Raw genomic sequence first — 27,992 nt, forward strand, 5'->3', positions numbered from 1 at the left:
CCATGTGGCAGAGGTTCCTAAGAGTGAATATGGTGCGGTAAAAGCATCACAAATTGTACTTTAAGCAAATTAGACATATCATGCTCATAGTCCGCCATTTCAGCAGACTAAAGAGGAGTCCCTTAATAATCTATAAGTGGATGTAGACATTAGTCATCTGTCATCGAAGGTTAACCAACAGATCGACCATGATGATGTTAGTAAATAATATATTTTTAATATTTTTTTATTTATAAAATTATTTTTATTTATTACATTATGATCAGTAATGTCCCTAAATGTTTTCTATGAAACGTTTTCTATTTTTTTTTATTTTTGTGTGTTTTCATCTTTTTTTAATTTTTTTATAATTATTTAATTAGGACATCAAAGATTGATACATTTTGACCAAAAAGGTTGAATTATTGATTCTCTACCAAATAAGAAAACAATTCCACTTTTGTGTTAGTTTTAAATTTGTATTTTATTTCTGGGAAAATCTAAGATATGGAAAAGATATGGTACGGAAAGAGTTTTGACCAATCAAAACCTACCCATGAATTTTGATAAATCACACCATGTTCCTAACCACGTTTAAGATTCTGTGTTATTGGTCAGTTGTTTTTCAGTTATCATATATTTTTCATATCATAGTCGAACCCTTTATTTCTATCACCAATAAAACAATTATTCTTTATCACACTTATTTTTCTTTAATATGGTTAATTAATATAGAAATCAATGAAATAATGAAAGTTAATTCCCTAAATATAAGACTTAATGATAGAGAATTGAATGAGGAGAGATATAGTAATTCAAATTACATTTTGTGCCGTCACAATTAAAAAGAGTATAAAGTTCAAAAATAGGGGTATTTTAGTCAAGAACAAGAATAATGAATGTTAATAGGAGTTAATACCTTTTTGAAAACCATGATTTTCTATGAAGTTATATGTATTGGATGGTTGAACCAGTTAAATGACACCATGACTCTAGACACCTCTATGTGATTAGATCGACTTTTTTGGTTGAGGATGGAATCGATAAATGCAAGTTGATCAAACCCATCTTCAAAACTGGTGACTTAATCACCATGGATTTATTGAAATTATTCAGGCCCTAGTTTTTTCATCAAAATTGTAATAAAAATTATGACATAACATAAATAATATATTTTATATAATATATAAATAATATATAATATTTTATAACTAACCGATTGGATTGGATCATTGTAGATTGGATCAGGTATATCCGAATTTGATCCATTAACTAAACGGATTGACTTTTCCAATCCAATCCAATTTGTTAGGATCAAGGGAGGTATCCAAATCCGACTCTTATCAGATCAGATTTGGATTCAAATTAGATCTGATCTGACTTATTTGCAGCCCTACACAGAATTTCCCAAAAACAAAGCCATCCGAATTTTCCAAAAACATGTGTATTCCATATATTCATATCTATCTATTATATATAAAAAGAATTTTATTGTCTATCTATCTATTATTTATATATAAAAAGAGGGGTTTAATGCTCTCCCTCTTTTTAGTCAATGTTCGACTTTTTGACTTTTCATTTCCTTAAAGTGTCCTGAATTTGTTAATACTCTACTTTGTTATCTCTTTTCTTTTAAAGATTGTAAATGGATATGATTCAGCAAAATCCAAATCTAATCCAATTATTAGATTCAAATTTGAATCCTAACGAGCTTAGATAAGATTTGGATTAAATCCAAATCTATTTTAATTTAAAAACACACAAAAAAAGTTGATTATTTTTCAACTTTCTGACATGTAATTGGATTTGAAGACACTATATTTGAATTCAAATCCTAATGCACTTGGATCGGATTCAAATTTAATTCGACTATGCTTTAAAATATATACAAAAAGTAAAAAAAAATTTCATCAATGAGCGATTTTTTATTTCCTTGAAGTGCCCCTTTGAATTTGTTTATACTCCACTATTTTATTTATCTCATAAGACTATAAATGGGTTGGATTTGGATGAGATTCAGCAAAAACCAATCCAATCCAATTATTGAATTCGAATTCAAATCCTAACAGACTCGAACTATATTCAGATTTAATCCAGCTCTGCTTCAATTTTTTTTTAAATACAACAAAATTAAAAGGTTAAAAAAGTTAGTTAATTACTTTTCAATTTTCAGCTTTCTAAAATCCTATTCAATTTGAAGACCTAAAATTTGAATTCGAATTCTAATAGACTTAGATGGGATTTGGATTTAATCCAACCTTGCTTTATTTTTAAAAACACAAAAAATATAAAAGTTAATTATTTTTCAACTTTTCAAAACCCAATTGGATTTGAAGACTCGGGTTCAAATTTGATTCTTGACAGACTTGGATCAGATTTGGATTTAATCTAACTCTGTTCCAATTTTTAAAATACAAAAAATAAAAAGTTAATTACTTTTCAACTTGTATGTGTAATAAACTAATGCAAATATAATATATTGAATTTATTATATGTATATATTCACATATCTATCTACTATATAAATTCATATATAATATATACAAATATATTTTTTATTATTTTAAACATAACTATATAAATTTAATCAGATCAGATGGAGTCGAATCCAAATCTCACTCAATTACATAAACACATCATCCTCCGAATCCAATATAGTTGAAATGTGTATTGGATCGAGCTATGCATCTAAATCCATCCAAAATCCAATTGGATTTGAAGACCATGGATTCAAATTTGATTGAAATTGGACTCAAATTTAATCTGACTCCACTTCAATTTTTTAAAATACAAAAAATTAAAATATTAATTACTTTTTAACTTTCTGAATTAGATTTAAAGACCTCAAATTTGAATTTAAATTAGAATTCACTTAAGTTTTGGACTTTAACAATCCTTGCATTGGGATTGATTATTGGTTTAGTGTTTAATAATCGATAAGAATCTTTTCCACGTTTCCTTTTGATAAAGAAAATAAATTTATTTAATTTTTTTACATGATAAACTGGTCAAACCTAGAATGTATACAATATCAATATATTTTTAATGTTATATACACGTGCGAAGCACGTGCTCTTCTACTAGAAAAAAAAAGAAAACATTTGAATCAACAAAAATTGAAAAGTATTGTCTTTCTATGATTTTCCTTTCCTGTTGTACCTTTGTTTTTCTATTGTTGAAAATCCAGATCAAAATTAAAAGTGATGCACATTTTGCACTAGACACTATGACCTCATTTGTTTGCGGTGTAAATCCAAATCAGATGTAAAATATATACCTAATTCAGATTTGCATGTATTTTTGTAATTATAATTGACACCTCTAGTTGATGCAAAAATGCATTCATTGCGATTGCAAATTAAACAGATGTCTTGAATTTGGAATGCAATACTTAGGTACCCTGAATTTTCAGAAATAGACACTTAGGTCATTCGTTAGTATTCTGTCCGTTAAACATTTGATAATGCCAAAATTACCCTTCTAGTTTACTTTTGGACTGATTTGCCCTTCTAATGTATGAAACCCCTTCTGGCTCTCTCGATGGCGATTTTGACCATCACTTGGAGTCGGCCATCAAGATAAACCAGCTGAACTACTCTGAAGGAAACAGGGAGCCTGGACGCCGAGAAATTCTACAATCTAAATTTGCAGAATACATACTTTTTTGTTCAAAATTCTGCAACAAACTGAGCCAACTGCAAAGCCCAGAAAAAGAGATTTTGTTCAATCAGGCGGTGGCCTTCCTAGCTTTCTTCTCAGCCAGGACTTGATTGATTTGGGCTGCTTCAGCTTCGCCGAACTTGCCTTCTTTCCCTTCTTGACATCAACCTTCTTCGCGGGCTTGGCGGCCTTTCTGGAGTAGTATCAGATTTCTTTACGGATTTTGCCTTTAGAGCGGCAGAAGCGGCTTTGGGTTTCTTGGGTTTCTTCACTGTAGCAGCCTTAGCGCCCTTCACAACCTTCTCCTTTTTACTCGACTCAGACAACTTGAAAGAAGCTTTAATTTTGATCAATTTGCCCTTAGCCACACAGTTTTTCAATTGGAGGGTCAATATTTTCCTCAAATTTGCCGAAAGAACAGCCTTGTGCTTTTCTTCCACACAGTTTTTCAGCCTTGTGCTTTTCTCGTGCAGAGCCAACAAGGCTTCCTTGGTCATCTGGAAATAAAGAGGATGAGAACCCTTGGCCGCCTTTGGCTTCTTTTCCGGGCCTTCACCTTCTTCTATCGGGCTGGGTAGGCTTCTCTCCCACTGGAGACTCAGTCGGCGGTTGCTCCACCGCCACTATCGCAGCTTCACCTTCATTGTTCGACGACATCACTAGAGAATAATGACCACGGATACGAACTCTGAAGATATGAATGTTTAATACGAAAATACATCGCTTTCGCTTCGCCATGACCATGAGAAATATAGAAATATAGAAATATTGGATGGTTGGGGGAAAATACAGGAGAAAAGAGATATATAATATAGTAGAGGGAAGAGGTAAAAATAATACCTGTTGAATGTTACCGGTGGTTTGCTGGTGACGGCCGGCGATGGGTACCTTTTGTCAGAAGAGCCGGTTGATTTTCTTCGTAGGCGGTGGCAATGGTTTTAATAATTTGAAAATAGGGAAAATTACCGATAAGTATCTGCATTTTAGGCCGAGTGCCAATTTAGTACCTGAAGTTTAAAACGTGACAATCTAGTATGGAAATTTTCAAAATGCGACAATCTAATACCTTTGGTTAAATAACGGTTAAGTGTCATGGCTAAAGACATAAATACCCTTCAAGTGTCATCTAATTTATTAACCTTATGTGTTAATAAAACACAACAATCCCAACTTCCCACTAACCAAACCAAACACAAAGCATAAGAATTCAAATATATGAAAGTAGAAGAACGGGATGAAGTAGAATCCTTGTCGCTCTCTGATCTATAGATTATGTAAATCAAGAGAGAGGAGCATTAAGTGAGGAAATTAAAGCTCTTGAAGCCGAAGAGGACTTCGAGTTTAGTTCATGGGGTGCCTCTCTATTGACAGAATCAGAAATGTGTGCAGCCGACAACGTGTTCTTTCAGGGCCAAATTCTACCTTTATGACTCTTGGTTAGGTCTGATAGTGGGTTGATCAGATTCCGTTAAGATAGTCAGAATCTTAGTCATTGCGGTTTGAGGTTAGAGTCCTTGGAGCATAGTTCTTGTGGTTTCACCAGCGTAAGCAGCAAAACCAACAGTTGCAGAAGCCACAACTTGTCGAGTAGCAGCTCCGTCAACGCCACCAAATACAAGCCAAGAGGAAAAAAAAACCATTTTCATACCCACCCTAGCCCAAAACCCCAATTGTGGTATTGGAATGCTATTGCTCGGCTGGGGAGTGCAGGTAATTGGGACAGGAGATCGACGATATGGAGACTTTTCTGAGTGGGTGTAGTACGAATGCCGAAAATTGAGTTGGACGACCTAAAGCATCGGAACAGAAACAAGAGTTGTAATAGTAGTAGTAGTCATAATAGCAAGAATGGTACCTGTGGTGGTAGAAACAGTCTTGATGAGGCAAAAATAGAGAAGAAAAGCTTGCCCCTTGTAAACTCAAGGAATGGTACCTATCCCTCTACAATTTTTCTCTTTGATTTACAGAGGAAACTATAGAATTGGATTCATATACGTTCTATTGTTGGGAAACTTTGGCTTGTTGGCCTTGTTTGTAATTCTTTTTGTGCTACAGTCAAGAATTTTTAATGAAGAAAAGTTCATTAATTTTTTTGTTCTTGTTTGCTGAAATTCAGTTCCGAACTCAAAGAGTAAAGATGGTTATACTTGAATTTTGGAATGGAAATTCGTTGTTGCGTGTACGATAGACTATTTGGTCTCCTATTACCGTTTTAATCATATAACTAGAACTATTGAGTTTCTGAAGATATTGATGAAGATGGAGGTCTCTGGTGAGCATTCTTGTAAAATTGACTCAGAGTTATTGAACGCTGGAATCAGCGGATACTGGTATCCGTAGGAGCCTTGGCTCAGATCAACAGTTTCATTCCATGGGTGCATTGGAGATCTTGAGAGAAACTGTTAGGATCCTTCGTTACAATTCCCCAAGTTTCATGATGATTGTAGTAGTGCTCATTTGTCCCGTCCCTGATGTAGTCCTCTCTAATGGTTTAGTTGATCATTCTATTTTAAAGAGACTGATCAGTAGTAGGCTTTTGTTAGTTGCGAAGTCAAGTGGACTACCATTGGACCCCTCTATTAAATAGTCATGCCAACGTTTATCAGATATGGCTTTCTCTGCCGCTTTCTGCTTCCCTTTCTATATCACGCTCTTGCTATTATCCAAATCTGCCATTGTGTACTCTGTAGAGTGAATTGAGTAGTTGTAAGTGTTCAGTTAGTGTAGTTGAAACAGTTTCTTTGAGGGTACTTGTTACTAAGGCCAAAAGTAACAGAAGAAACTCAAACGTGAGTGAAAGTGATCATCATGAAACAACAACAGTAGCAGTAGGATGAGGGAAAGCAAGCCAAGTCTTACCGTCGCACATTTGAGTGGTTAAAGGAGCTCTCGATTACAGATGTGCCATGGGAAGCTCAATAACTAGTCTCTCTCGTGTTTATTTCAACGAGCGCCCTTTTTTCTCTCTCCTCTTCCACAGTTCCTGTTCTGCCTCTACGGTAGTTCTCTTTCTCTCTCTTGATCAGGAGCATCAAGCATGGACCATGGTGGCAGCAACGATGGCAAACTAAGAACACCACCCTCATGCTAGCCATGGTGGCGGCTAGCGGCGAGCCCTGGCTCTTGTGTTTTCATCATGAAATGATGGTCTGAACTAGATTATTGAGAACTTGGTTTGGCCTCTATTTCATTTTCTTGAGAAAGAAGATGATGAACAATATGTTTTATTTTCAAGGGTAAATTTGGCATTTTCAAAAGTATTAAATAGCACATGAGGCCACTTGATATACATAACTGACAGTCCATTAATGGTAGGTACTAGATTGTCGCATTTCAAAAGTTCGTGTACTAGATTGTCACGTTTTAAAGTTCAGTTACTAAATTGGCACTTAGCCTAAAGTACAGGGTACCTATCGGGAATTTTCCCTTAAAAATATATTACAATAATCTGTAAAGAAATGGTCCCAAGTGTCTATTTATGAAAGTTTAGGGTACTTAAGTGTTGCATTCAAAAGTTCGAGGTACCTATCTTTTATTGCCCCCAAAGTTAGGGCTACAAGTCGGGCTAGGTTAGGTCGGGTTGAGGCCAACCCTAGCCCAACCCTAAGTTCTAAACCCTAACCCAACCCGACCAACCCAATCCTAACCCTAACCCTAACTAAATTCCTTCAACCCTAACCCAACCCAACCCGACCAACCCAATCCTAACCCTAAACCTAACTAAATTCCTTCAACCCTAACCCAACCCAACTTGATGTCAATTTCGGGTTGGGTTGGGCTCGGTTTGGGTCCAACCCGACCTTCTTCCCATCCCTTAATTTTGTTTTTTTGGTACACAATTCAGAGAAACAAGTGTTAGAAATAGCTATAGTTTATTATGAGTTATGGTTTACGATAGATCTTTCTTGGGCGACAAACAACATAGAGGAGATGAAGAATAAAATTTTCAAAAAAACATAAAATATTATTATTAAGGTTTTACTCTTTCTGATTAGGATTAAATGAAGTGATTATCTTAAAAGAAATACATGATACTATGTGGTGGGGGCTATAGTATTATTGGGTCGGGTTAGCTAAGGGGTCAACCCTAACCCAACCCGAAGTAAAGTCGGGTTCATGAATTTCAAACCTAACCCTAACCCGAACATCAACCTGATCCAACCCAACCCAATTTTTTTGGATTGGGTTAGGGTTGGGTTTGGGCCAACCCGGCCCAAGTTGCAGCCTTACCCAAAGTACAAGGTACTTATCATAATTTACCCAATTAATATATAACACTATTATATATAACATAATACTGTATGTATGTATGATAAAATATTCATCAAATTATTCTTCCAGCCGGAATTAACCCCATACTCGGGAGTTGGTCAAAAACCACACATTAGGTCCATGTTGAGAACATCATGAAGATAGCAACATATTTCCATGTAAGTTTTGCATTGTTTTTCTAGTAGGAAATAGGAATTGAGTTTGTTTTCAGAGATTTATAGATTAAAATGATCAATTTCATCATATTAATTACTTATTTAATTTCCATTGCATTAAATCCTTGAGGTATCTTGTCACCAAGAAAGAAGAGACCAGACCTTTTCTTCCCGCATGCGAGACCGGATTCAATTCTCACAAAATTTGTCCTCACACCATCCTCACAATATTTACAGCTGTGCATTTAGAACATCTCCTTGTATTTTTTTTTTGTTCATGTGGAAATGCTTCCAATACAAGGGAACTATTTGGAGTACAGATTTAATTAGGACCTGTTTTCCAGCAAAAGATAGAAATGAAGCTTTCCAATTATTAAGTTTCCCTATCATTTTTTCTAAGGTAAATTGTCTAAAACTCACCATGAGTTTTCAGCATTTCTCTAAAACTCACCATAACTTTTCAAAATGTCTAAAACTCACCATGTCACTAACTTGGCGTTAAAAAGACTAACGGTGTTAATATATTACCATTTTAACCTTCATAGAAAAATATAAAATATATACAAAATAAATTAACAGGTGTTAATATATTATCATTTTAATATTTAGACATGAAAAAAGGAAAAAGTTCAAAAAATATTTTCAAATATAATATACATAAAAACAAAGAAATTACAAAAAATATGAAATATTATAAAAATTGAAAACAAAATAAAAAATTATTTTCAAAATTATAGAAACTATAGCAATTGAAAAACAAATTCAGAAAATAAAAATTATAGAAAAACACCAAAAATTATAGAAAAACATAGAAATTGCAAATAAATAACAAAAAATATAGGAAAATTTATAGATTGTAGAAAATAGAAAAATGTAAAAAAAAGAAATTATAAAAAACATTGGAAATTATAACAAAACACTAAAATTGCAAAAAAAAAACAAAAAAATTGAAAACTGAAAAAAACCATTTTTGCTCTAACACACCATTCAAGGGTAATTTGGTCATGAAACTTGTTATTTATACTGACATGGACACCTCTGTTAAGAAGCATTAACGGTGCACTAATGGAAGATGAGTTTTGGAAAATAAAAACTTACTGACATGGTGAGTTTTAGACATTTTGAAAAGTTGTGATGAGTTTAAAAGAAATGTTGAAAACTTATGGTGAGTTTTAAACAATTCCCCTTTTTCTAAAATGTGTTCCAAAAATGGTGTTTTTGTTTGACCCTCAAATACTTTCTATCTTTGTTTAACTGAGACATCTTCATTTGTCTCCTAAGCATTTTTGGTATTTTTACTAAATAAGCACCGGATTTTTGAAAATGTATAGACAAACCTAAAAGCTCTTGGAATTGTTTAAGTAAATCCATAATATCTGCAACTTCCTCCCTAGTAGCCTTTCGAAATAGAAGAACATCATCAGCAAATAGCAAGTGCAAAATGTAAGAGCTTCTCTACTCATTTTAATCCCCATCAGTTTATTTTCCTCGTTTTCCATCAAAGTTAGCCTAGTCGTTTTCCATAAAAAATGACCTTCAGGAACACCATTGATCATAACTGAAAATTTTGGAATAGCAATAAAGGTCCTTATTAAATCACACCATTCTAGAGAAAAAAAAAACCCAATGAATTTAGAACCTAAAACAAGTAATCCCATTCTAATGAATCATAAGCATTCGATATGTCAAGTTTAACCGCCATAAAATCTCCCTTGGTTTTCTTAGTTTTGAGGTAATGAAATACCTCTTAGGCCAACACTATATTATTCTGAATTAACCCACCTTTCAATGAAAGCTTATTGATATGAAGAAACATATTTGTGCAAGATAGGTTTTAACCTGTTAGCCAATGGTCTTGTTATTATTTTATACAAAACATTGCAAATCATGGCTTTTAAAACTGAACCGGTCAGGGGTCCGGTCACCAGTTCGAACGGTCGGTCAGCCCGTTCTGACAAAAAAAATTGAAAAACAGTCAAAACCATTCGAACGGTTCGAACGATTAACCGGCCGGTTCAACGGTTTTCTGACTAAAATCAACGGTTTTGAGGAAAAAAGTGATTTTGGGGGAAAACAGAACCAATCAAATGGCCGGTTCTCGATTTTTCCGGTCTTACCGTCCGATCCGGTCTGGTTTTAAATACCATACAACAAACTTCTTATTTTTAAAAAAATCACAAACTGGTAAATTTCCTCTCACATATTGATAAACAATGACCAAAAAAACCATCTGATCCTAGAACTTTGAGATCACCCATCAACATGACCACTTCCTTAACAACTTAACCTCCTCTAGAATAGGCATAGCTGTAAGGCATTCATTATCACTTTTAGTTACAACACCCCCTATATAAATTTGGGATACCCTCAAAATTTTCGGATCTTTGTGGTTTAAACATAGCTTCAAAGGAATTAACAAAAACCTCAGCAATACCTTTATGGTCAGACCAAGATATTTGATTTCTTTGACTCATAAAATTTACAACCTTTTAATTTGTATTTTGATCCCATTATTGCAGTCATAATTGTTTAGATTTTTGTTTCCAATACATTTCCTGCTAAGAGAATATTTTCTCTCTCATCTGATTTAACTTCAAGATTTCCTCATAATTTTCAAAAACAATAGCATTTTCCTCCAATTTGATCACTTGCTCATTTGCCCAATTTCTAGCTTCAAGATTCACACTTTTATAAGTAGTATAGATTATTTTACTTAAAATCCCGTTATGCAATCAGGATACTTGTTTGATGAGAACACTTGTTAGCAGGTAGTTTATGGTTGAGAAGCACCATGATAGTTGATGAGAACACTTGTTAGCAGGGTACCTATCGGAAATTCCTTAAAAATGTTGAAAAAGTCAAAAAACCGCTGACCCGGGTGGTCGGACCACTAAACCATTCGACTCAGGCAGCACTTCGCGGGTTATCCCTTTTATTTTCACTATTTTAAATAAAATAAAAAAAACAAAAAAATAAAATGACTTCAATATCCCCATCCCAAATCAAATGTTTAGACACTTTAGGGTTAGAACCCCCATTTTCATTCTAACCCTTCCCTCCTCTCAGCCCTCACACCCAACTGATCACCTACGGCTGGCAGCACCTCCAGTGTTCGACGGCGACACACACTGACCGACAGCGATTAATGGCAACTGGTGACGACAAATTTGCATCGGCGGCCAGCGTATTTTGCAGCACTTCCAAACTCGGACAATAACGATTGTGGCAGACGAGTTTGCAGCGACGGGTAAGGAATTTGCAGTTGCAATAACATCACCAATGGCGATTCTGCAAGTTGCAGCAGCACTGGCAGTGGCATTGGAATGATTACAAGCTTGACTGATTTTCTATTGCTTCCTGTTACTGCTCCGTTGGTTGCCACCGCCGATTTAATTGAGCACTTAGTCCTTGGCATTATAATTTTGGTGATCATGACCATTGTTGAGCTCATCCGCACACATGCTGTGATTAACTTTCTTTTGTCACTTGGCATCGGATTACCTCTAGTTCTTTTTCATGCAGTCTTTGGAGTTAGAGATGATGATGACTAGAGTAAAGTTAATTGAATTCAGTCTCAGATTCTCAATTTATGGATAGAGGATGATCTAGTTTTATTTTCTGTTTTTATTTAATTTTATGTTATTTTTTATTTTTAATATATTTATAACATCATGGTTCAAACCGTTCAACCCGAACAGTTGAACCGCTTAACCGGGAACCAGTCTATTTTCGGTTCGTTTTTAAAAACTTTGTAGAAAATCAATAAACATCTCTCTATAGGAGAGCTGGTTCCTCGCTTTTGGTCATGCTTGTACATTGAGTTGTTGTATCCATTGATTTTGACGCATCATTTTAAAATATTTAAGTCAAACGTCGCTGGGCACATACATAAAAATCCACAGTTCTTTCGGTTTCACTATATAGATATCTGAATCACAAATATATTGGTAAAATAAATAAATGGAGATGGAATCACTAAGATAGATATGTGGCAGCTATTGTTCAACGTACGTTGCCTCGTTTCTTTTCAAGTGTGTTTTGGGATTTAAGAATTGACTTAATTGAAAGAAGTATCATTATACCACTAATAGGGGTAAATAGAGGTGTAAAGTGGGCCCCGTGGGTGGTTCGTGCAAAGTGCAGGCCATGCCATGCTGGTCCATGGGCTGAGCTTTGGGTCAGGTTGGACCATGCATCGGGCCAAAGCTATTTATTTAAAAAGTTGACAAAAAACTTAGAATTTTAATTTTATATGAATTTTGTGTATAAAATTGCTTATATATACAATAATTAAATAAATTAGTATAATAAAATTAAAAAAATATATTTTATTAATATATTATATACTATATATTATTGATGTAGCGCAATCCGATCACTCCTACCTGGCGCTCGCGTGGCTCCTGAGAGGTACCTGAGACGAGAGGAAAGAGGAAGAACTCCTGAGGAGTTTCCCGGCGGGAACGCTCCGATGCTTAAGTTAGTATTGTGTATAGGAAGCAAAAGGAGAACGAAGGCTAAGAGTGAGGATAGCGCGTTACCACTATGTTCTAGAGGTCGGAGATTCAAGAAGCCACTTCTCTTCTGCCGTGAGGGCTTTTATAGGGGTGCTCTTGTGAGATCGGGCATAACCGCCACCGGGCCCCTGCCACAGCCGTTACCTGCCAGTGGCTGTGCAGGTGGCCATTGTGACGTGCTCCTTGCCTGGGTGAGTGACACGTCTCCAAAGTGACAAGCATGCCTCCCCTGCTGAGAGACGTGGGTGCAGGCTGTCGAAAGGACAGGGACCGCACCGTCAGTAAGGGACGTGGCACAGTCTGATCGGTATGGCCTGTCAGATAGAAGCTTCCTGAGGAATGCTCGTGCGGCCCATTCACGAACTACTTTGTAGCGAGCTTGGAATACTTCAGGAGTACCCTTAGTAGAATTGGTCCTCGGGATGACTTGTCTGCTTGGGAGCTTGGGCGAGTTGGTTTTCTTAGCTCGCAAGCTAAAGTTGCCTCGAAATATCCCTTTAGAGGTAGCTCGGGGAACCCGGAGCTCGCGTTGTGGCGAGCTCCTCCTTTTGCACGCTACGATGTAGCGAGCTGCTTTATGGGCCTATTACTTGGTTGTACTGGGCCACAATGCTGAGCTGTCGCTTATACTGAGTCAGTGTCTACGTGTCACCGTTTCATAGGTTGGGTCAAATCATCCTTCATCAATTATTATATAATATAATTTATATAATATTATATAAATATATATAATACATATAAATATAAAATATATATAAATAATATATATGGGCCGTGTCGGGCCACGGGAGGCATGGCCCGCTCGGCACACTAGCGAGATATTTCTTGAGTTCGTCGAACATGAGTTGGCAATCTTGGGTCCATTCGAACCCTTTTCTCTTAATTGCCTTAAAGAACGGTAGACAGCGGTCCGCCGATTTAGACATGAAGCGGCTCAGGGCGGCTATACAGCCATTCAACCTCTGAACCTCCTTCAACTTCCGGGGTGGTCTCATATCTAAAATGGCCTTAACTTTATCCGGGTTGGCCTCGATGCCGCACCGGTTAACGATGTACCCTAGGAACTTGCCCGAGGTCACACTAAACACACACTTGTTTGGGTTTAGTCTCATATTAAACTTACGCAAAATTTCAAAAACAGAGTGCAAATCTTGTATTAATTCATGTGAGGATTGAGTTTTGACGACCATGTCGTCTACATAGCATTCTACTTTTCTGCCGATTAATGGCGCAAACAACTTATTTACAAGCCTTTGAAAGGTTGCCCCTGCGTTTTTCAACCCGAAGGGCATAACCTTGTAATAGTATAGGCCGAACTCCGTGATGAAGGCAGTCTTTTCTTCGTCCGCCGGGTCCATTTTGATCTGGTTATAGCCCGAATAGGCGTCCAAGAAACTTAGCAACTCGTGCCCTGAGGTTGCATCCACCAATCGGTCAATTCTGGGGAGCGAAAAGTAGTCTTTTGGGCAAGCCCGGTTCAGGTCGGTGTATTCGACACACATGCGCCACTTGCCATCGGTCTTCTTTACCAGGATGGGGTTGGCTACCCAACTCAGGTAGTGAACTTCTCTTATGAAGTCAGCTGCGAGGAGCTTTTCGACCTCCTCATCGACCACTTTCCACCACTCCGGGGCTAGGTTGCGTTTCTTCTGTCTAACGGGTCTAACTACAGGATCAGTGTTCAGTTTGTGAGTTATGAGTTCGGGGCTTATACCGGGCATCTTTGCCGCGGACCATGCAAAAATATCTAAATTTTGAAGTAAGAAACTTACCAGTTCTGATCCTAGAGGTACCTGAACGGAAGCGCCGATCTGAAGCGTTTGAGCTGGGTCCACTGCTGAGGTCGGAACCGTGATTGTTTCTTCTGTTGGCGCGGCTCGTTCTTCGCCTTGCTCCATAGGCCGCTCCAGCTTGAGGTCATCGACTACCTAGGTTTTTCCCTTCAGGGCGGCGACGTAGCACTTACGGGACTCGAGCTAGTCGCCCCACGCTACTCCCACACCGAAGTCGGTTGGGAACTTCATAGCCAAGTGGTAAGTGGAGACCACCGCCCGTAGAACATGGGTGATCGGTCGACCAACTATGGCATCGTAGAGGGAGAGGGTCGCAACCACCAAGAAGTCGTTCTTGAATCTGACCATGCAAGGCCACGTGCTGACTTCCACAGGTACTGTTATTTTCCCAAGGGGCCAAACTTCCTCTCCGTTGAAGCCTACCAAAGGAGTGTCTGCGGGCTTCAAGTCGCCTTTCTGCAACTGGAGCTGGTCAAATACAGCTATGAAGAGGATGTAGGCTGAGCTGCCCGAGTCGACGAGTACGCGCCTGACCTCGAAGTCGTTGATTCTTAGCTTTATTACGAGCGCGCTGTCGTAGGGGTAGTGGACCCCTCGCGCATCATCTTCTATACAGAAAATTGGCTCTTCTGTCCTCGATCGCTTTGGGGGGTTCTGCTCCTCCCGAGTGGCTTCGCGAACCGACGCCCGAGCTGCTGCTGAAGTGAAACCCGCAATGATTGCTGAAGTGCAACCCGCAATGATCGAACCTCCTACTATCATGTGGATGGTCCCCCGAACTGGCCTCTCCTCCGGAGGCTGCCTCGGCAATTGTTCGGTCGGCCTACTGCTGGACTCGGGGGCGTCCTTACCATGCTCCCCTTGCCGACCTGTTTTATTACTATTATTATTATTCTGTACAAAGTTTCTTAGATACCCGCGACGGATGAACTCCTCTATCTCATCGCAGAGGTTTTTACAACTCTCGGTACTATGACCGTGGTCTTTGTGAAAACTGCAATATAGATTCTTATTTCTTTCATTGGGATTCCCCCCTTAGATGGGGTGGCCACTTCACGTATGGGGCGTCCTTGATTGCTATCAGGATTTCAGCCCTCTTCACGTTTAGTGGGGTGTAATCGGTTTGGTCCGCTACGGGAGGTCGGAATAATTGACCCGGCCTTGCCCCCCGAGCTGTGTCCTTTTTCTTTCGGCTGTCTGCTTGACTGGAGAGCTCTCCTTCCCTCTTTCTTTTTTCGGGCCCACCCTCGCCCTTTAGGTTGGTCTCCTCTTCAGTGGCTATGAACTTGTCCGCAAGCTTCAGGAACTCGGTTATGGTCGCTGGTTGGTTGACGACCATGTGCCATTTAAACTCTTTGTGTGTCACGCCTTTCTTAGCTGCTGCAAGGCGTACGGCGGGTCCAGGCGCGGTATCTGCATACAGGCATCGTTGAATTGCTTGATATAGCTTCGGATGGATTCTCCCTCTCTCTGTACTATGCTGAGGAGACTTTCTTCAGTTTGCGGACACCGCTTGCTAGTAACGAAGTGGGACGTAAAGGTTTGTGTGAACTGCGCCCTACTTCTTATCGACCTGGGTGCCAAGTTCTGGTACCACGTACGGGCTGCTCCCCTAAAAGTAGTGGAGAAGGCCACACACATGCACGACTCACTAGCTCGCGCCAGGTGCATCTGTGACTGAAAAGCATCTACGTGATCATTTGGGTCAAATGACCCGTCATACTTGTCAAGATGGGGGAGCTTGAAGTCTTTGGGCATCGGAACTGCCAGGAGTTCGGAAGACAGGGGGGATGGAACCGAGAGTAGGGGAGCTTTGACTTCGGTCGAGCTTACCTCTTCTTTGCCCATGAGCTCGAGCAAATCGCTGGTGACAGATCGGCGAGCTCGGCAGCGGTGCTTCTGCTTCTTGGTGGGCTCGGCATTCGTGCTGCCCACCTCTACACTGTCCAGAATGGTTTGTGCAGGAAGTAGCCCGGTTTGCTGGTGATGGCTATGGACAGAGGGGTCCTGTTTGGAATCTGTTGCCCAGACCTCGAACCGGTTCTCAAGGAGCGGGGTTTCAAACTTCGACTTCCGAGGTGACGTAGACCTGGCGAGCTGGGGTCCTCCCAACCTGTCTGCCCGTAGTGAGATTGGGGTAGCCGGTCTCTCTCGTCTGCTGTGGGGGGAGGCCTGGTTTTTTGGGAGGTTTTGGGGGACCTCTCCTCGGCCTGAGGGGCGCTCGTCTTGGCGGCGAGACTTAGCTTGCTGCGAAGCTGGGTGCCGAGGCGGGAACTGCAGCTGCTGGAGTTGAGGTTGAGGCAGCTGGGGGAACTGCTGCTGATACTGATACTGGGAGACCTGGTGTAGTACGTGTTGTTGATAGAGCTGAAGTTGCTGGAACTGTTGCATTTGGGCCAGCATGGCCTGCATGCATTGCATCAAGTCCTCCAGTTGGTTCGAGCTGGCTGCTGGGGGTACGACCGAAGGTTCGGTGAACATCGCTCCGACTGTAGCAGGGAGTGGGGCGACGACAGGTGCCACTGTGAGAGGCACATTCAAGCTGGGGATTTCGTCCGCAGAGAGGGGGACGGTGAACTGTCCGATACAAACAGTAGGAAGCTGGGGTTGCTCCCTGGAGTTGTCCATTTTCGTGCCTCGTCCGACATTCCTAGAGGAAGCCATGAGCGTTGGATTGTTTCAAGGGAGATAAGAACTTAGAAAGTTTAGAGAGAAAGGCCTTTTGAAGTGCTTCCCACAGACGGCGCCAAATGATGTAGCGCAATCCAGTCACTCCTAGCTGGCGCTTGCATGGCTCCTAAGAGGTACCTGAGATGAGAGGAAAGAAGAAGAACTCCCAAGGGGTTTCCCAGCGGGATCGCTCCGATGCTTAAGTTAGTATTGTGTACAGGAATCTAAAGGAGAACGAAGGCTAAGAGTGAGGATAGCGCATTACCACTATGTTCCAGAGGTCGGAGATTCAAGAAGCCGCTTCTCTTCTGCCCTGAGGGCTTTTATAGGGGTGCTCTTGTGAGATCGGGCATAACCGCCACTGGGCCCCTGCCACAGCCGTTACCTGCCAGTGGTTGCGTAGGTGGCTGTTGTGACGTGCTCCTCGCCCGGGTGAGTGACACGTCTCCAAAGTGACAGGCACGCCTCCGCCTGCTGAGAGACGTGGGTGTAGGCTGTCGAAAGGACAGGGACCACGCCGTCAGTAAGGGACGTGGCGCAGTCTAATCAGTACGGCCTGTCAGATAGAAGCTTCTTGAGGAATGCTCGTGCGGCCCATTCGCGAGCAACTTTGCAGCGAGCTCGGAATACTTCAGGAGTACCCTTAGTAGAATTGGTCCTTGGGATGACTTGTCTGCTTGGGAGCTCGGGCAAGTTGGTTTACTTAGCTCGCAAGCTAAAGTTGCCTCGGAATATATCCCTTTAGAGGTAGCTCGGGGAACCCGGAGCTTGCGTTGTGGCGAGCTCCTCCTTTTGCACGCTATGACGTAGCGAGCTGCTTTATGGGCCTATTACTTGGTTGTATTGGGCCACAATGCTGAGCTATCGCTTATGCTGAGTCAGTGTCTATGTGTCACCGTTTCATAGGTTGGGTCAAATCATCCTTCATCAATTATTATATAATTATAATTTATATAATATTATATAAATATATATAATACATATAAATATATAATATATATAAATAATATATATGAGCCGTGCCGGGCCACGGGAGGCATGGCCCGCTCGGTTGTGCCGTGTCGTGCTATCCCATGGACCTAAAACCTCAGGCCCAGCACAGCCTGCGGACCATTGTGCTGGGCCGGTCCAAGTTCGTGTTGGGCCATGCCGAGCCATGGGCGGTACAACCTGAATGGAAATGAAAAAAACTGACCATGGCGTTTCAGCTCTTTAGCTCCGAACTGGTACTTCGGTTCCTTAGACCCGAATTGAATTGGGTGTCAAAGTGTTTCTATGCCGAGGTGGTTTTTGGGCCGAGACGACTGAATGCCTAAGCTCCGATTGTTGTGGACTGGATTCCTTTGACTGAATTGTCAACCCCTGAGCAGATTGCGTCCACGTGACCCTTTCTTACATGCCAAAATCACCCTTCATCAGAATCGCTTATGCCAAAAGAACTTAATGCTACAATCACAATGATAGTCTTCACTGCTGAATGCCTATTTTTATTTTATATTGTGTGCTATAAAATTTTAATTGTCATTATAATCTTTGTTCTATTTATGTACTGTTTCTCAGCTCTATGGTTTCATCAATAACAGTTGTTTTGCCTCTATTCTTGCAGCTCGCACAATTGGAAGAGGAATTGTTCATTTTCATTGTCCAGATCTACTCATGTTTATGGGCAAATTTATTCAAATGATCTACTCAGACAGAATAGTTTTCTTCAATATGAAATGTAAAGACATTGGATATCCATGTTACCTAAATTATATGGATAAAATGTTTATTCTTTTCCTTTTTAACATTGTTTGGTTTTATAAGAAATTTGAAGAGAGGAGAAAAATAGATAAATCCAATGTGCAAAGAAAAGTTTTATAAATCATTTATGTCAACCTTCATTCTTAATCTAAAATTCTAGCCAAATAAAAGATATTGCACAAGAGGATTGAAAAGAAACAAAGCTGAATATCCTTCCTAAACAAAAAAGGTGATTAACAAAGTAACCTGTCCCAACCATGGGACAAGTGGTCTGACTTACAATCAGTAAAGCCTGCAATTAAAATATCAGGAAAAAAAGAAAAAGGCAAAGGCCTAAAGACCCAATGCTCAAATTTTGAAGGTAGACTCAATTTTCCTAATAATAGCAATTAATATTACTTTATCACACACACATGGTGAAGATTTTTAATCAAATTTTTGATGCAAAATTTTCAATCACAATGAATGCAATTTTTGCATCAATTAGAGGTGCAAATAATAGTTATAAAAATATATGCAAATCTGAACTAGATATAAATTTTACATCTGATTTGGATTTACAGTGCAAACAAATGGGGTCATAAATGTAAATGGGACAAAAGTACAAAATTTATACCAAATGGTGTCTAGGGCAAAATGTGCATCACTTCTAATTTTAATCTAGATCTTCAACAATAGAAAAAGAAAGGTACAACAAGAAAGGAAAATCACAGAGAGACGATACTTTTTGTTGATTCAAATGGTTTTCTACTCCATCTCCTTGTCTTTGGCATGTCTTGTAGTGGAAAGTGGAATCAAGCCCTTCTCTCTGGCCGATTGAATGCCCCCGATGAACATGTCCTCAAAATTGTACTTGTAATTGAAACCTAGGCCCAGAAGCTTTTTAGATGATAAAGGAACAACTTCTAAGTTTTCTTCATCCACATCCTCAAACCTGTAAAATAATCCTCTCATGAGAACACAAACAATAAGCTTACGACGTATAAAATACAATAGAGCTCATACAAATAAGGACAATATGAAATTTAGATGGCAATGACCATTCAACTAACTAGATTTTTGACACATATAACATTAATTGATCCCCAATTTATTAGAGCCTATCTTATACGACCCATAGTTAATATAAAGTGACAGGGCAAATTTGAGAAATTTATCACACCTCAGAGGGCAAATTAGTAATTTTATCAAGTGAACCGAGTGTAACATACGAAACTTTAGCTGTTGGGGGCCAACAGCCTACGTTATGTTGTTGAGAGAATTCCTGAGAATGCCATGTTACCCTGAGAATGGGTAAATTTGTAATTACATTATTTTTACTAAAAACCAAAACATGGGTGTGAATAGGTGAACTGCCCACAACGTGCCCAGCCCAGAAACTGTTTCAACAGTCCCAACAGCCAAAGTTTAATAACAGTTGCCAAACACATGTGGACCAACCTGACTGGGCCATTAACACTTACATTGGCTATCATGGGCTAACGGCTGACCACATAAGTTTATAAGCAGAGAATATGGACCAATCTAGAGAGCCGGTACGGGATGCCCTATTCTCATGTCTAACAGCTCTCCCTTCTATATATAGGTGAGGGCTCTAACGTCTGTCTATGTTTACAGGATTATCATCCCTTCCCTTACCAAGGTCTGCCAACCAAGATTTTAGCTTTAACCTCATCCTGGGATCTAGCATCAACATAATCATACATCATATTTCTCATATTATAAAAGCAAGCAAAGCCCACCCAAATTTGACTTAAGCTTGCATGTTTAATGAACTCAAATACAGGCCAAGGCTTGGCTCATTAAAATACAGCCATATTTATATTTCTATACTGAAGACAAGTTAGAGGTATATATGTTGTAATATATTGCACCATGCATATATGGTAGGTATAAGCTAGAAAATGCCAGAGCCTTACTTAGTGGGGATATCATATTCTGGAAACTTCTCTTTCAACATTTTTGCAAGTCTAATAATGGTAGAATCGTGAGATGAGCAAATGTATCTTCCTTTTGCTTCAGGGTGTTCAAGCAAGTATATAAGAGCATTGCAAAGGTCATCCAGGTGAACATAACTACATTGCTTTAGAAAATAGTAATAACATTCAGCCCCTGCAAAGAATTATGATGAACAAGCCATAGCTAAGAAAATAGAGAAAAAAAATATAGCAATGATAATTGTGATAATGAACTATACAAATGATTAAAGAAAATATCTATAATACTGGAAAAATATGATATGGAAAGAGTTTTGATCAATCAAAGAATCTTGTGAATTTTAATGAATACGATTCGATTGATCACCCCCTTTATAATACCGATTGTTGATTAATTGGTTGTAAGTTTTTCTGATATCATATCTTTCTGGTATTATAATCACATATAGAAGAAGAAGAAGAAAAAGACTTGCCCGTGATCAAAGCAAATGCCGCGTAATTGCTGGGAGGCATGGATGGTATGATAAAGGGCCCAACCACAAGGGAAGCTATGACGCTGATTAGGTGTATATTGTTTTGTTCAGCAAATTCCCAAGCTGCTTTCTCCGCCAATGTTTTAGAGACAAAATACATCTGCACATTGAAAATACATTTCAAGCTATAAATAACATCAATCTTTTGCCCAATAAATGGGTTTTAATTTATATGAGGAAATTTGATAATAATTAAACAGGCTAAAGGAAAATGAGCCCATTGGTCTGAAATGGTGTGAATTGACCTTAGATCAAACGATGCCCCATACCCGTACTTAGTGAGGTTGATTCTTTCAAACATATGCATATTCTAAGGTTATGTTTGGTTTGAAGGAAAAGATAGGGAAAGGAAGGAAAAAATAGGAAAACCTATACAAGGTCTGTAAAGGTTTTCCTACCTTTCCTTACTTTTTCCTTCACACCAAACATACCCTAAAATAAATCTAACCATTTTCTCTAATGGTAAAATGGACGAGGCTTGGATTCCAGTACATACACAAGTTGAATACATATACAAATGTTGTATAGATTTTCCCACCTTTTCTTTCAAAACAAACACAGCCTAAAGTAAATGGGATGCTCACCCATCCGGTCATCTTGGCCCTCATGGCAAAATCTATGTCACTCCAATGGCTCTCATCATACATGGGAAGTGGGTGTTCTCGTATCAGAACTGTTGTCACCGATGATGTGAAGACAATTCTTTTGATTGTTTTTGCCCGGACACATGACCTCATAACATTCAGTACCCCATTGATGGCTGGTTTTATTACTTCATTCTGCAAAACAACACCAGCAAATTTTGTAAAACGTTATCAAGTTTAGAATTGTTTAGGCTCCAATAAATAATCAACCATAAGATTGATTCATTACTTAGTTGCTATTGTATTATAAATGTTTAAGTTAGATTGGACTAGCCCGGCTGAGCTAGTTCCATACTTTGGGTTAAGATTGATTTACACCCAAAATCAGCTTAATTTGGGCAAGTCCACTGATTTTGGTCTAGAAATGTATCTTTAGGCGAGTTGGATGCAATCAATCCCGACCCATACTCTGCACATGCAAACATAGAAGCTAGTAAGCTCCCTTTTCTCCATGCATGAGCTATCCTATTTTTGCCACGTGGAAACCAGTGTGGCATGCAGTGAAAGTTAAAATTTCCACCATGGATGTGGATATAAAGAGGAAAAGGAAGGCCCCATTGTGCCACAAAGGACGATGCCATGTGAAAGCCACCTTGAATTGGGCCATGTTCTATTTGGGACCACCACGAAAAAGGTTTTTTTGGAAATATTTGGTCCCAAAGAAAGGCGTGTTTTCTGTTTTGGAAAGGCTGGCCTAGTCAGATTGGCAGTTAAGTTGGGCTAATTAGCTTCAGATCTATTCAGCCCAATTTACAGCCCAACTAGGTCTTAGGTTTGAGAGCATGGAATTGTAATGGAATACAGAAAGCAGTACGATTGGATTATTCTACTTCTCCATGTTCTTCAGTTTCAGCCGTAGAATCTCTCACTCACCTCGGGGTCCTCGGACTCAAATATCACTGGACTGGCGACATGGAATATTCCTGTGCAACCTTGGATGGCTTCATCAAAGCTACCCTCGTCGTCTAGATCAGCCTTCCATAGAGTCAAGTGTGTCTGAGCTTTTGGCAAATCTAACAAATGCTTCACTTTCTCTGTGTTGTCTGTAACTCTCATGTCAAACCATGCAACAGTCTCATAAGATGGAAATGAAAATACAAAAAGCAAAGAAGAAACTAAGGTGGGAACGAAGACGCATACTGGGATCGCGCAGGGTGGCCCTAATAATGTAACCCTGCTGGAGAAGCCTCATAACAAGCCATGATCCGATGTAACCAGATGCTCCTGTTACACACACTGTGCCATGTCCTGTTCCTGATTCCATGGTCAACAGGATGAAGGAAAACACAGAAGAGAATAAGCCCTTTGTTAGATAACAATATAGAGGATAAGAAAGAAGTGAAGAATCTGGAGATGAGATCTCTTGGGTGGTCTTATTCAGTTTTTATGACGTGGGGCTCGCTGGACTACACAAAGACTAGACTAAAGTGGATCAGCATAACTGTCTACGGCACAGAACCCTTTACTAAATGACAATACTTCTATAAACTGAACAAGGATGGTACCCTACTGAAGTACTGATGCACCAAGAGCTGGATTTATTGTCATTCTGGGCTCGACCCAAAAATTAGGGTTTAAGGTCTGTGCCTCGACTGAACCTAAGGTCAAGCCCAATCTTTCCACTTCAAGTCCAACCTTTACTATAATTTGATGCATTTAAATTGGGCTCAGACCTGGTCTGGGTTTGGGCCACCTAAGGGTTAAATCTGGGCATATCTTAAAAAAATAAAAATCCCAACTTCTTAAACCCAAACTCAACCAGTATAAAATTTCAGGTTAGACCAGTTCAGATTCAGGCTGAGCCCGCCCAAAATTGCACCCCTACTCTTATTTTTCTCAAACCAAAATCACAGCCTAAACTTTCTTGGGTCTAGGTAAAATGCTTGTGCTTCGAGGAACTTCACCCCATAAAGCCTAAATATTTTGATATCCAATATTCATGGAGGCGGCCTGGTGCGAGGGATTGGAACGAGAACTGTCTTGGGCCACTTTTCCATGGGCTTTGAGGGAATGACCTCAATCCCATTATACAATGTAATATCGGTTTTAGTAACATAGCTTAGTCCCCTCCCGATTGACTAACCCATTTGTTTTTGTTACATTAATCCAACATAAGTTGTACTTTTATTTACGAGATAAAAAGGTTCAGAATTTGGGTATTATTCGTTATGCCCTAGTTTCAATTTATCGATTACTTTTGAAAGATTTATCCAAATATACAAAGGAATCACGTGACTACAAGTTTCAAGTTCAGTCTAAGAAATTAAAATATTGCGGTTAAGACGTCCAACAAGCTTTTACAGTCCGTGGTCAGCCTGGCCAATTCAAAATTAGACGTGAAATATTGAAATTTAGACCAACCCAAGATTAGGGCCTGAATTTGCAAGCAAAGTCCAGTCCACAGTTATTTTAAATGGACTGAATTGGCTCCACAATGGGACAGCATAGCTCAGTGCACCCATAGTTATTGGACGATGCAAGCAGATAACTTTGTAAATGTTTAGCATCCGTGCTGGAACACAGCAATATTGTGTATGTCTGAATTGTAAGCACCGTTTTTTCAGAAAATGGTGTTAGATTTTTTGTTTAGAAATAGTGTTGTTACATAGGATGTTTTCTAGGAAAACAATACTGGTTTTGTTTGATACCATTGATGTAGAATCGTTTTTTAGCATTAATCTAAATTATCCAACGTTCAAGATGATACCATATTGATGTCACATCATTGCACTGCTGGCAGCAATGGGCTATTTTCTAAGAAAACACTGAAATTGGCTTTTCTTCATACCACACTTTCCCGATTTCCAAGGCGTGGTATAGAGTAATGTTTTTTTTTTTTTTTTTCTGGAAAAATGGTACCAAATAAGAGGCTGTTTTCTAAAGTACCGCCTTTTCTGATGTGGCGTCTATGTGGTGTTGTTTTCACAGAAAACGACATCAATGCCAAACAACGACATCTACTTGCAAAGACGCTACCACACATACCCACAGTGCATGCTTATTGTAGTGTCCTGTGGGTACCGGATTCAGACTCTCTTGATTCTTATATGATTACTAGGACTGAACCCATCTATATGTGAGTTCGGCTTGTCAATGCAATGCCCATTTGTACAATCTTTACAACCTTAGATTTGGAATATCTCTGTACTTGTGTAATTTATTTCTTGGACAGATATTCACAATACAAGGTTGCAAAAGGCTATTGAAAGCCAAACTCTTCGCATTTGTACCACATGTACTTTACATTGTCCCTGGCTCCATGTTAGACTCTAACCAAGGAAGAATCGTCTAATACAACTTAGTCCCTGTTTGAGAACACTTATAAGAAGTACTTCTTTTAAGAGTTGGGACCACACATTAAGTGGTTATTAAGTGGTTTTGTGTATTTGGTAAAAAAGTGGGGAAGAAGTACTTTTTTAAAGAAGTACTTTAAAAAAGTGACTTCAAGTTGGTTTTTTTTCAGCACTTCTTGAAGTACTTCTCCAAAAAAATGGGACAAACTAGTTTCTAATATTTTATTGTAATACCTAAAATACCCCCTACGCAAGGGTTATACCTCCTCCTTTCATTCGAGCATCTCTACCAGGTGGCGACGCACCCAGTTACAGGTCCGCCAACAACAATCGACGGTGAGGAAAAGTGGTCAGCGGACCTACTGTTTGGCCACTTTCTTCTATTTTATGAAGTTATTTTTCTCATTTAATCATTTTTTTTTTGTTTTTTTCTAACTTGAACTCCCATGTTCTAACGGCGATAGTATCACCGTCCAACCACCGACGACAAGAGGTTAATTCACAGATCTACACTTGACTGTCTGTTTTTTCTCCTTAGGTTTTTTTTTTTAAAAAAAAAAACTTGAAACTCCATAGAGATCGAACTCTATTTTTTCTTCCTAGGTTAGTTCGCAAGTCTGGGATCAAACTTTGTTTTTTTAAACATAGTTTCATCCTAAACATTCTATATCAGGTGGAAGGAAGAAAAGGAAGATACAACGAAGTTTCCTTTTTGACTCTGATTAATTATAGCCATCCCATTGACCTCGAGACATTGTTGTGGCCACTCTGTCGAGTGAACACTATAACAACATTTCCGGTCAACAAGATGACATAATCAAGGTCAATAGGTCGGGTCTGGGTCTAGGTCTAAATTAACAATTAACCATAATTTTTTTTTTCTAATTTATGAATGAACAACTTTGGTGATTTTGGGATATTATTAAATATTAATTTTGGTAATTTTTTATTTTGTAAATTATTAATTTATGAAAGTGAAGTAATTATAACCATTCACTCTAGGTCGATGGTTTCAAATTTCTACAGATAAGTCTACACAACAGATAGAACATCATTATGATTTTATTATTATTATTATTATTATTATTATTATTATTATTAATTGGGTCCACATGACGATTCATGTGTGGGTCCATGTAGGCTCTTAGTTGTTATGAAGTGGGGTTTACATAGACTCTCAGTTGAAATGTATAGTATAACATGTGAAAAGCATTGTATATATGTATGAGTGAAGTGAATGCCAAAATTGTCATTTGTGTCAATATAAGAAATTATAGGGAAAGTAGCTTATCCCCCACCCTAATAAGTGCTTAAAAACATAATAAGTGATTTAGAAAATAGATTACAAAACAACCTTAAATGATTGTTAAAATAGGTACTTCTAAAAAGTACTTGTATAATAAGTACTTCTTTTAACAAGTACTTAATCATCAAACAGTACCTTAATCATGAAAACCCAAGGACCATAAGACAAATAATTGCAATTTCTTAGCCAATCCACCTACCCTTTCTCTTTTAACTTTGAACTGAATTAACAAAACCCGGTTAAGTAAGGATTGGATTTCAGTTTTACCCTTGTTAACAGCCCCTGCTGCACCGAAAGAAACACAAACAGTTATACAGCTGGAATCTTCCTACCGCTTGGTAACTTGATTAATTAGCTTCTCGTTTGTTATTAATAATTACCCATGGTTTTAAAACCTGACTTCAAAATCAAACCATTTGAGCCACCGATTCCCAAGTCAAATGATCCGACTATCCGGTCTGTTTTAACAATTACCCATGCTTCTATCCTTTAGGATACTTCAAAGGATCAGTCCGACATGGCCAATGGCATGAGTCCATGCAGGCCTGTGCAACACCACGGCTTGGGCTGTGTAGGTTACAGGTTGTTCTGGGATGGGCTATGGGCCACTCTTTTGTTTTTTCGTTTTTTTTGACATTTTGAATTTTTCTTTTCATTTTTAACAGTGTCAAAGTGATACAAATTTTGAAATAAATAAAAATTTAACAAAATGCAAAATAGACAATAAATTGAAAAAATAATAATTTTATTTCATTTAAATTTGAATAATACAATGAATGAATGAAATATTGGAAATGGAATAAAATATAAAAACAATATATAAATTGAAAGTAAAAAATTACATTATTGAAAAAAACCTGGAGGGTATTTATGTAAAAAAATACATGAAAAATAGAAACTAGCCATTGGGGGCTCCCAACAGCTAGTTTCCTCGGGCGGGCCACGCTCAGCCATTATGGAGCCTAGAGGCTAGGCCGTGCCATGTGCTGGGCTGTATCGTGCCGTCTCAGCCCATAGGCCTAGAACCCAAAGCCCGACAAAGCCCAGCCTATCGTGCCATTCCTGGCACAGCCACGCCAGCCCTTGGCAGCACAACATGATTTAGAGGTCTATGATCAGGTCCATTCCAGTTATCAAGATCATGTAAATTACCTTGCTAATTTGCCATATGGAGTCTTTATAATACTGGGATATTGACCGTCAGCAGCTCCCATGAATTCTGATCTACGCCCTACTGACACTCACAGTACATCCCAACCATGTATTGGAAACATCATTTAATGAGAAGTGTGGGTGATGTTCTCACTGCATGCTGAGATATGCATGTGGGGCGCCAATGTGAACTCGGCTCTACAGTGCAAACATTAGGATATGACTTCAATATCTCTTTATTGCCCGCTTTAAGTCCCGTCATCTCTAATTTGCCTTGTCTTCTTATATAGATCCAAGGTATCACAACCAAAAACCAACCATTGTAATTGTCATTGTTT

The 27,992-nt window shown here is 38.8% G+C and overlaps 1 protein-coding gene and 1 pseudogene across 2 annotated transcripts; both read right to left on the bottom strand.

The window, feature by feature from the left end:
• Positions 1 to 3,601: 3,601 nt before the first annotated feature.
• LOC148791406 (histone H1-like) lies at positions 3,602 to 4,532 on the bottom strand (annotated as a pseudogene). Its single transcript, XR_016076697.1, has 2 exons — positions 4,480 to 4,532; positions 3,602 to 4,327 (listed from the first exon to the last, which is right to left on the bottom strand). The product of XR_016076697.1 is annotated as a histone H1-like (transcript).
• A 14,753-nt stretch (positions 4,533 to 19,285) lies between these two features.
• Positions 19,286 to 23,257, bottom strand: LOC104590621 (bifunctional dihydroflavonol 4-reductase/flavanone 4-reductase-like). Its single transcript, XM_010249338.2, has 6 exons — positions 23,044 to 23,257; positions 22,777 to 22,946; positions 21,844 to 22,038; positions 21,200 to 21,359; positions 20,709 to 20,901; positions 19,286 to 19,723 (listed from the first exon to the last, which is right to left on the bottom strand). The coding sequence occupies exons 1-6, from the start codon at positions 23,165 to 23,167 to the stop codon at positions 19,537 to 19,539; spliced, it is 1,029 nt and encodes a 342-aa protein (XP_010247640.1). The 5' UTR covers positions 23,168 to 23,257; the 3' UTR covers positions 19,286 to 19,536.
• Between the last annotated feature and the right edge of the window lie 4,735 nt (positions 23,258 to 27,992).

This window comes from Nelumbo nucifera, chromosome 5 (assembly GCF_055504915.1).
Source record: "Nelumbo nucifera cultivar China Antique chromosome 5, China Antique-T2T, whole genome shotgun sequence".
In the NCBI taxonomy this organism is placed as follows: domain Eukaryota; kingdom Viridiplantae; phylum Streptophyta; class Magnoliopsida; order Proteales; family Nelumbonaceae; genus Nelumbo; species Nelumbo nucifera.

Bases quoted from the DNA above. Each gene is read 5' to 3' on its own strand.
- LOC104590621 (XM_010249338.2), bottom strand. From the start codon at position 23,167: ATGGAATCAGGAACAGGACATGGCACAGTGTGTGTAACAGGAGCATCT. The intron at 21,360-21,843 runs GTGAGCATCCCA...TTCAATGTGCAG, and splicing joins GGGCCAAGATGACCGGATGG to ATGTATTTTGTCTCTAAAAC. The intron at 20,902-21,199 runs GCAAGTCTTTTT...AATTCTTTGCAG, and splicing joins GGCATTTGCTTTGATCACGG to GGGCTGAATGTTATTACTAT.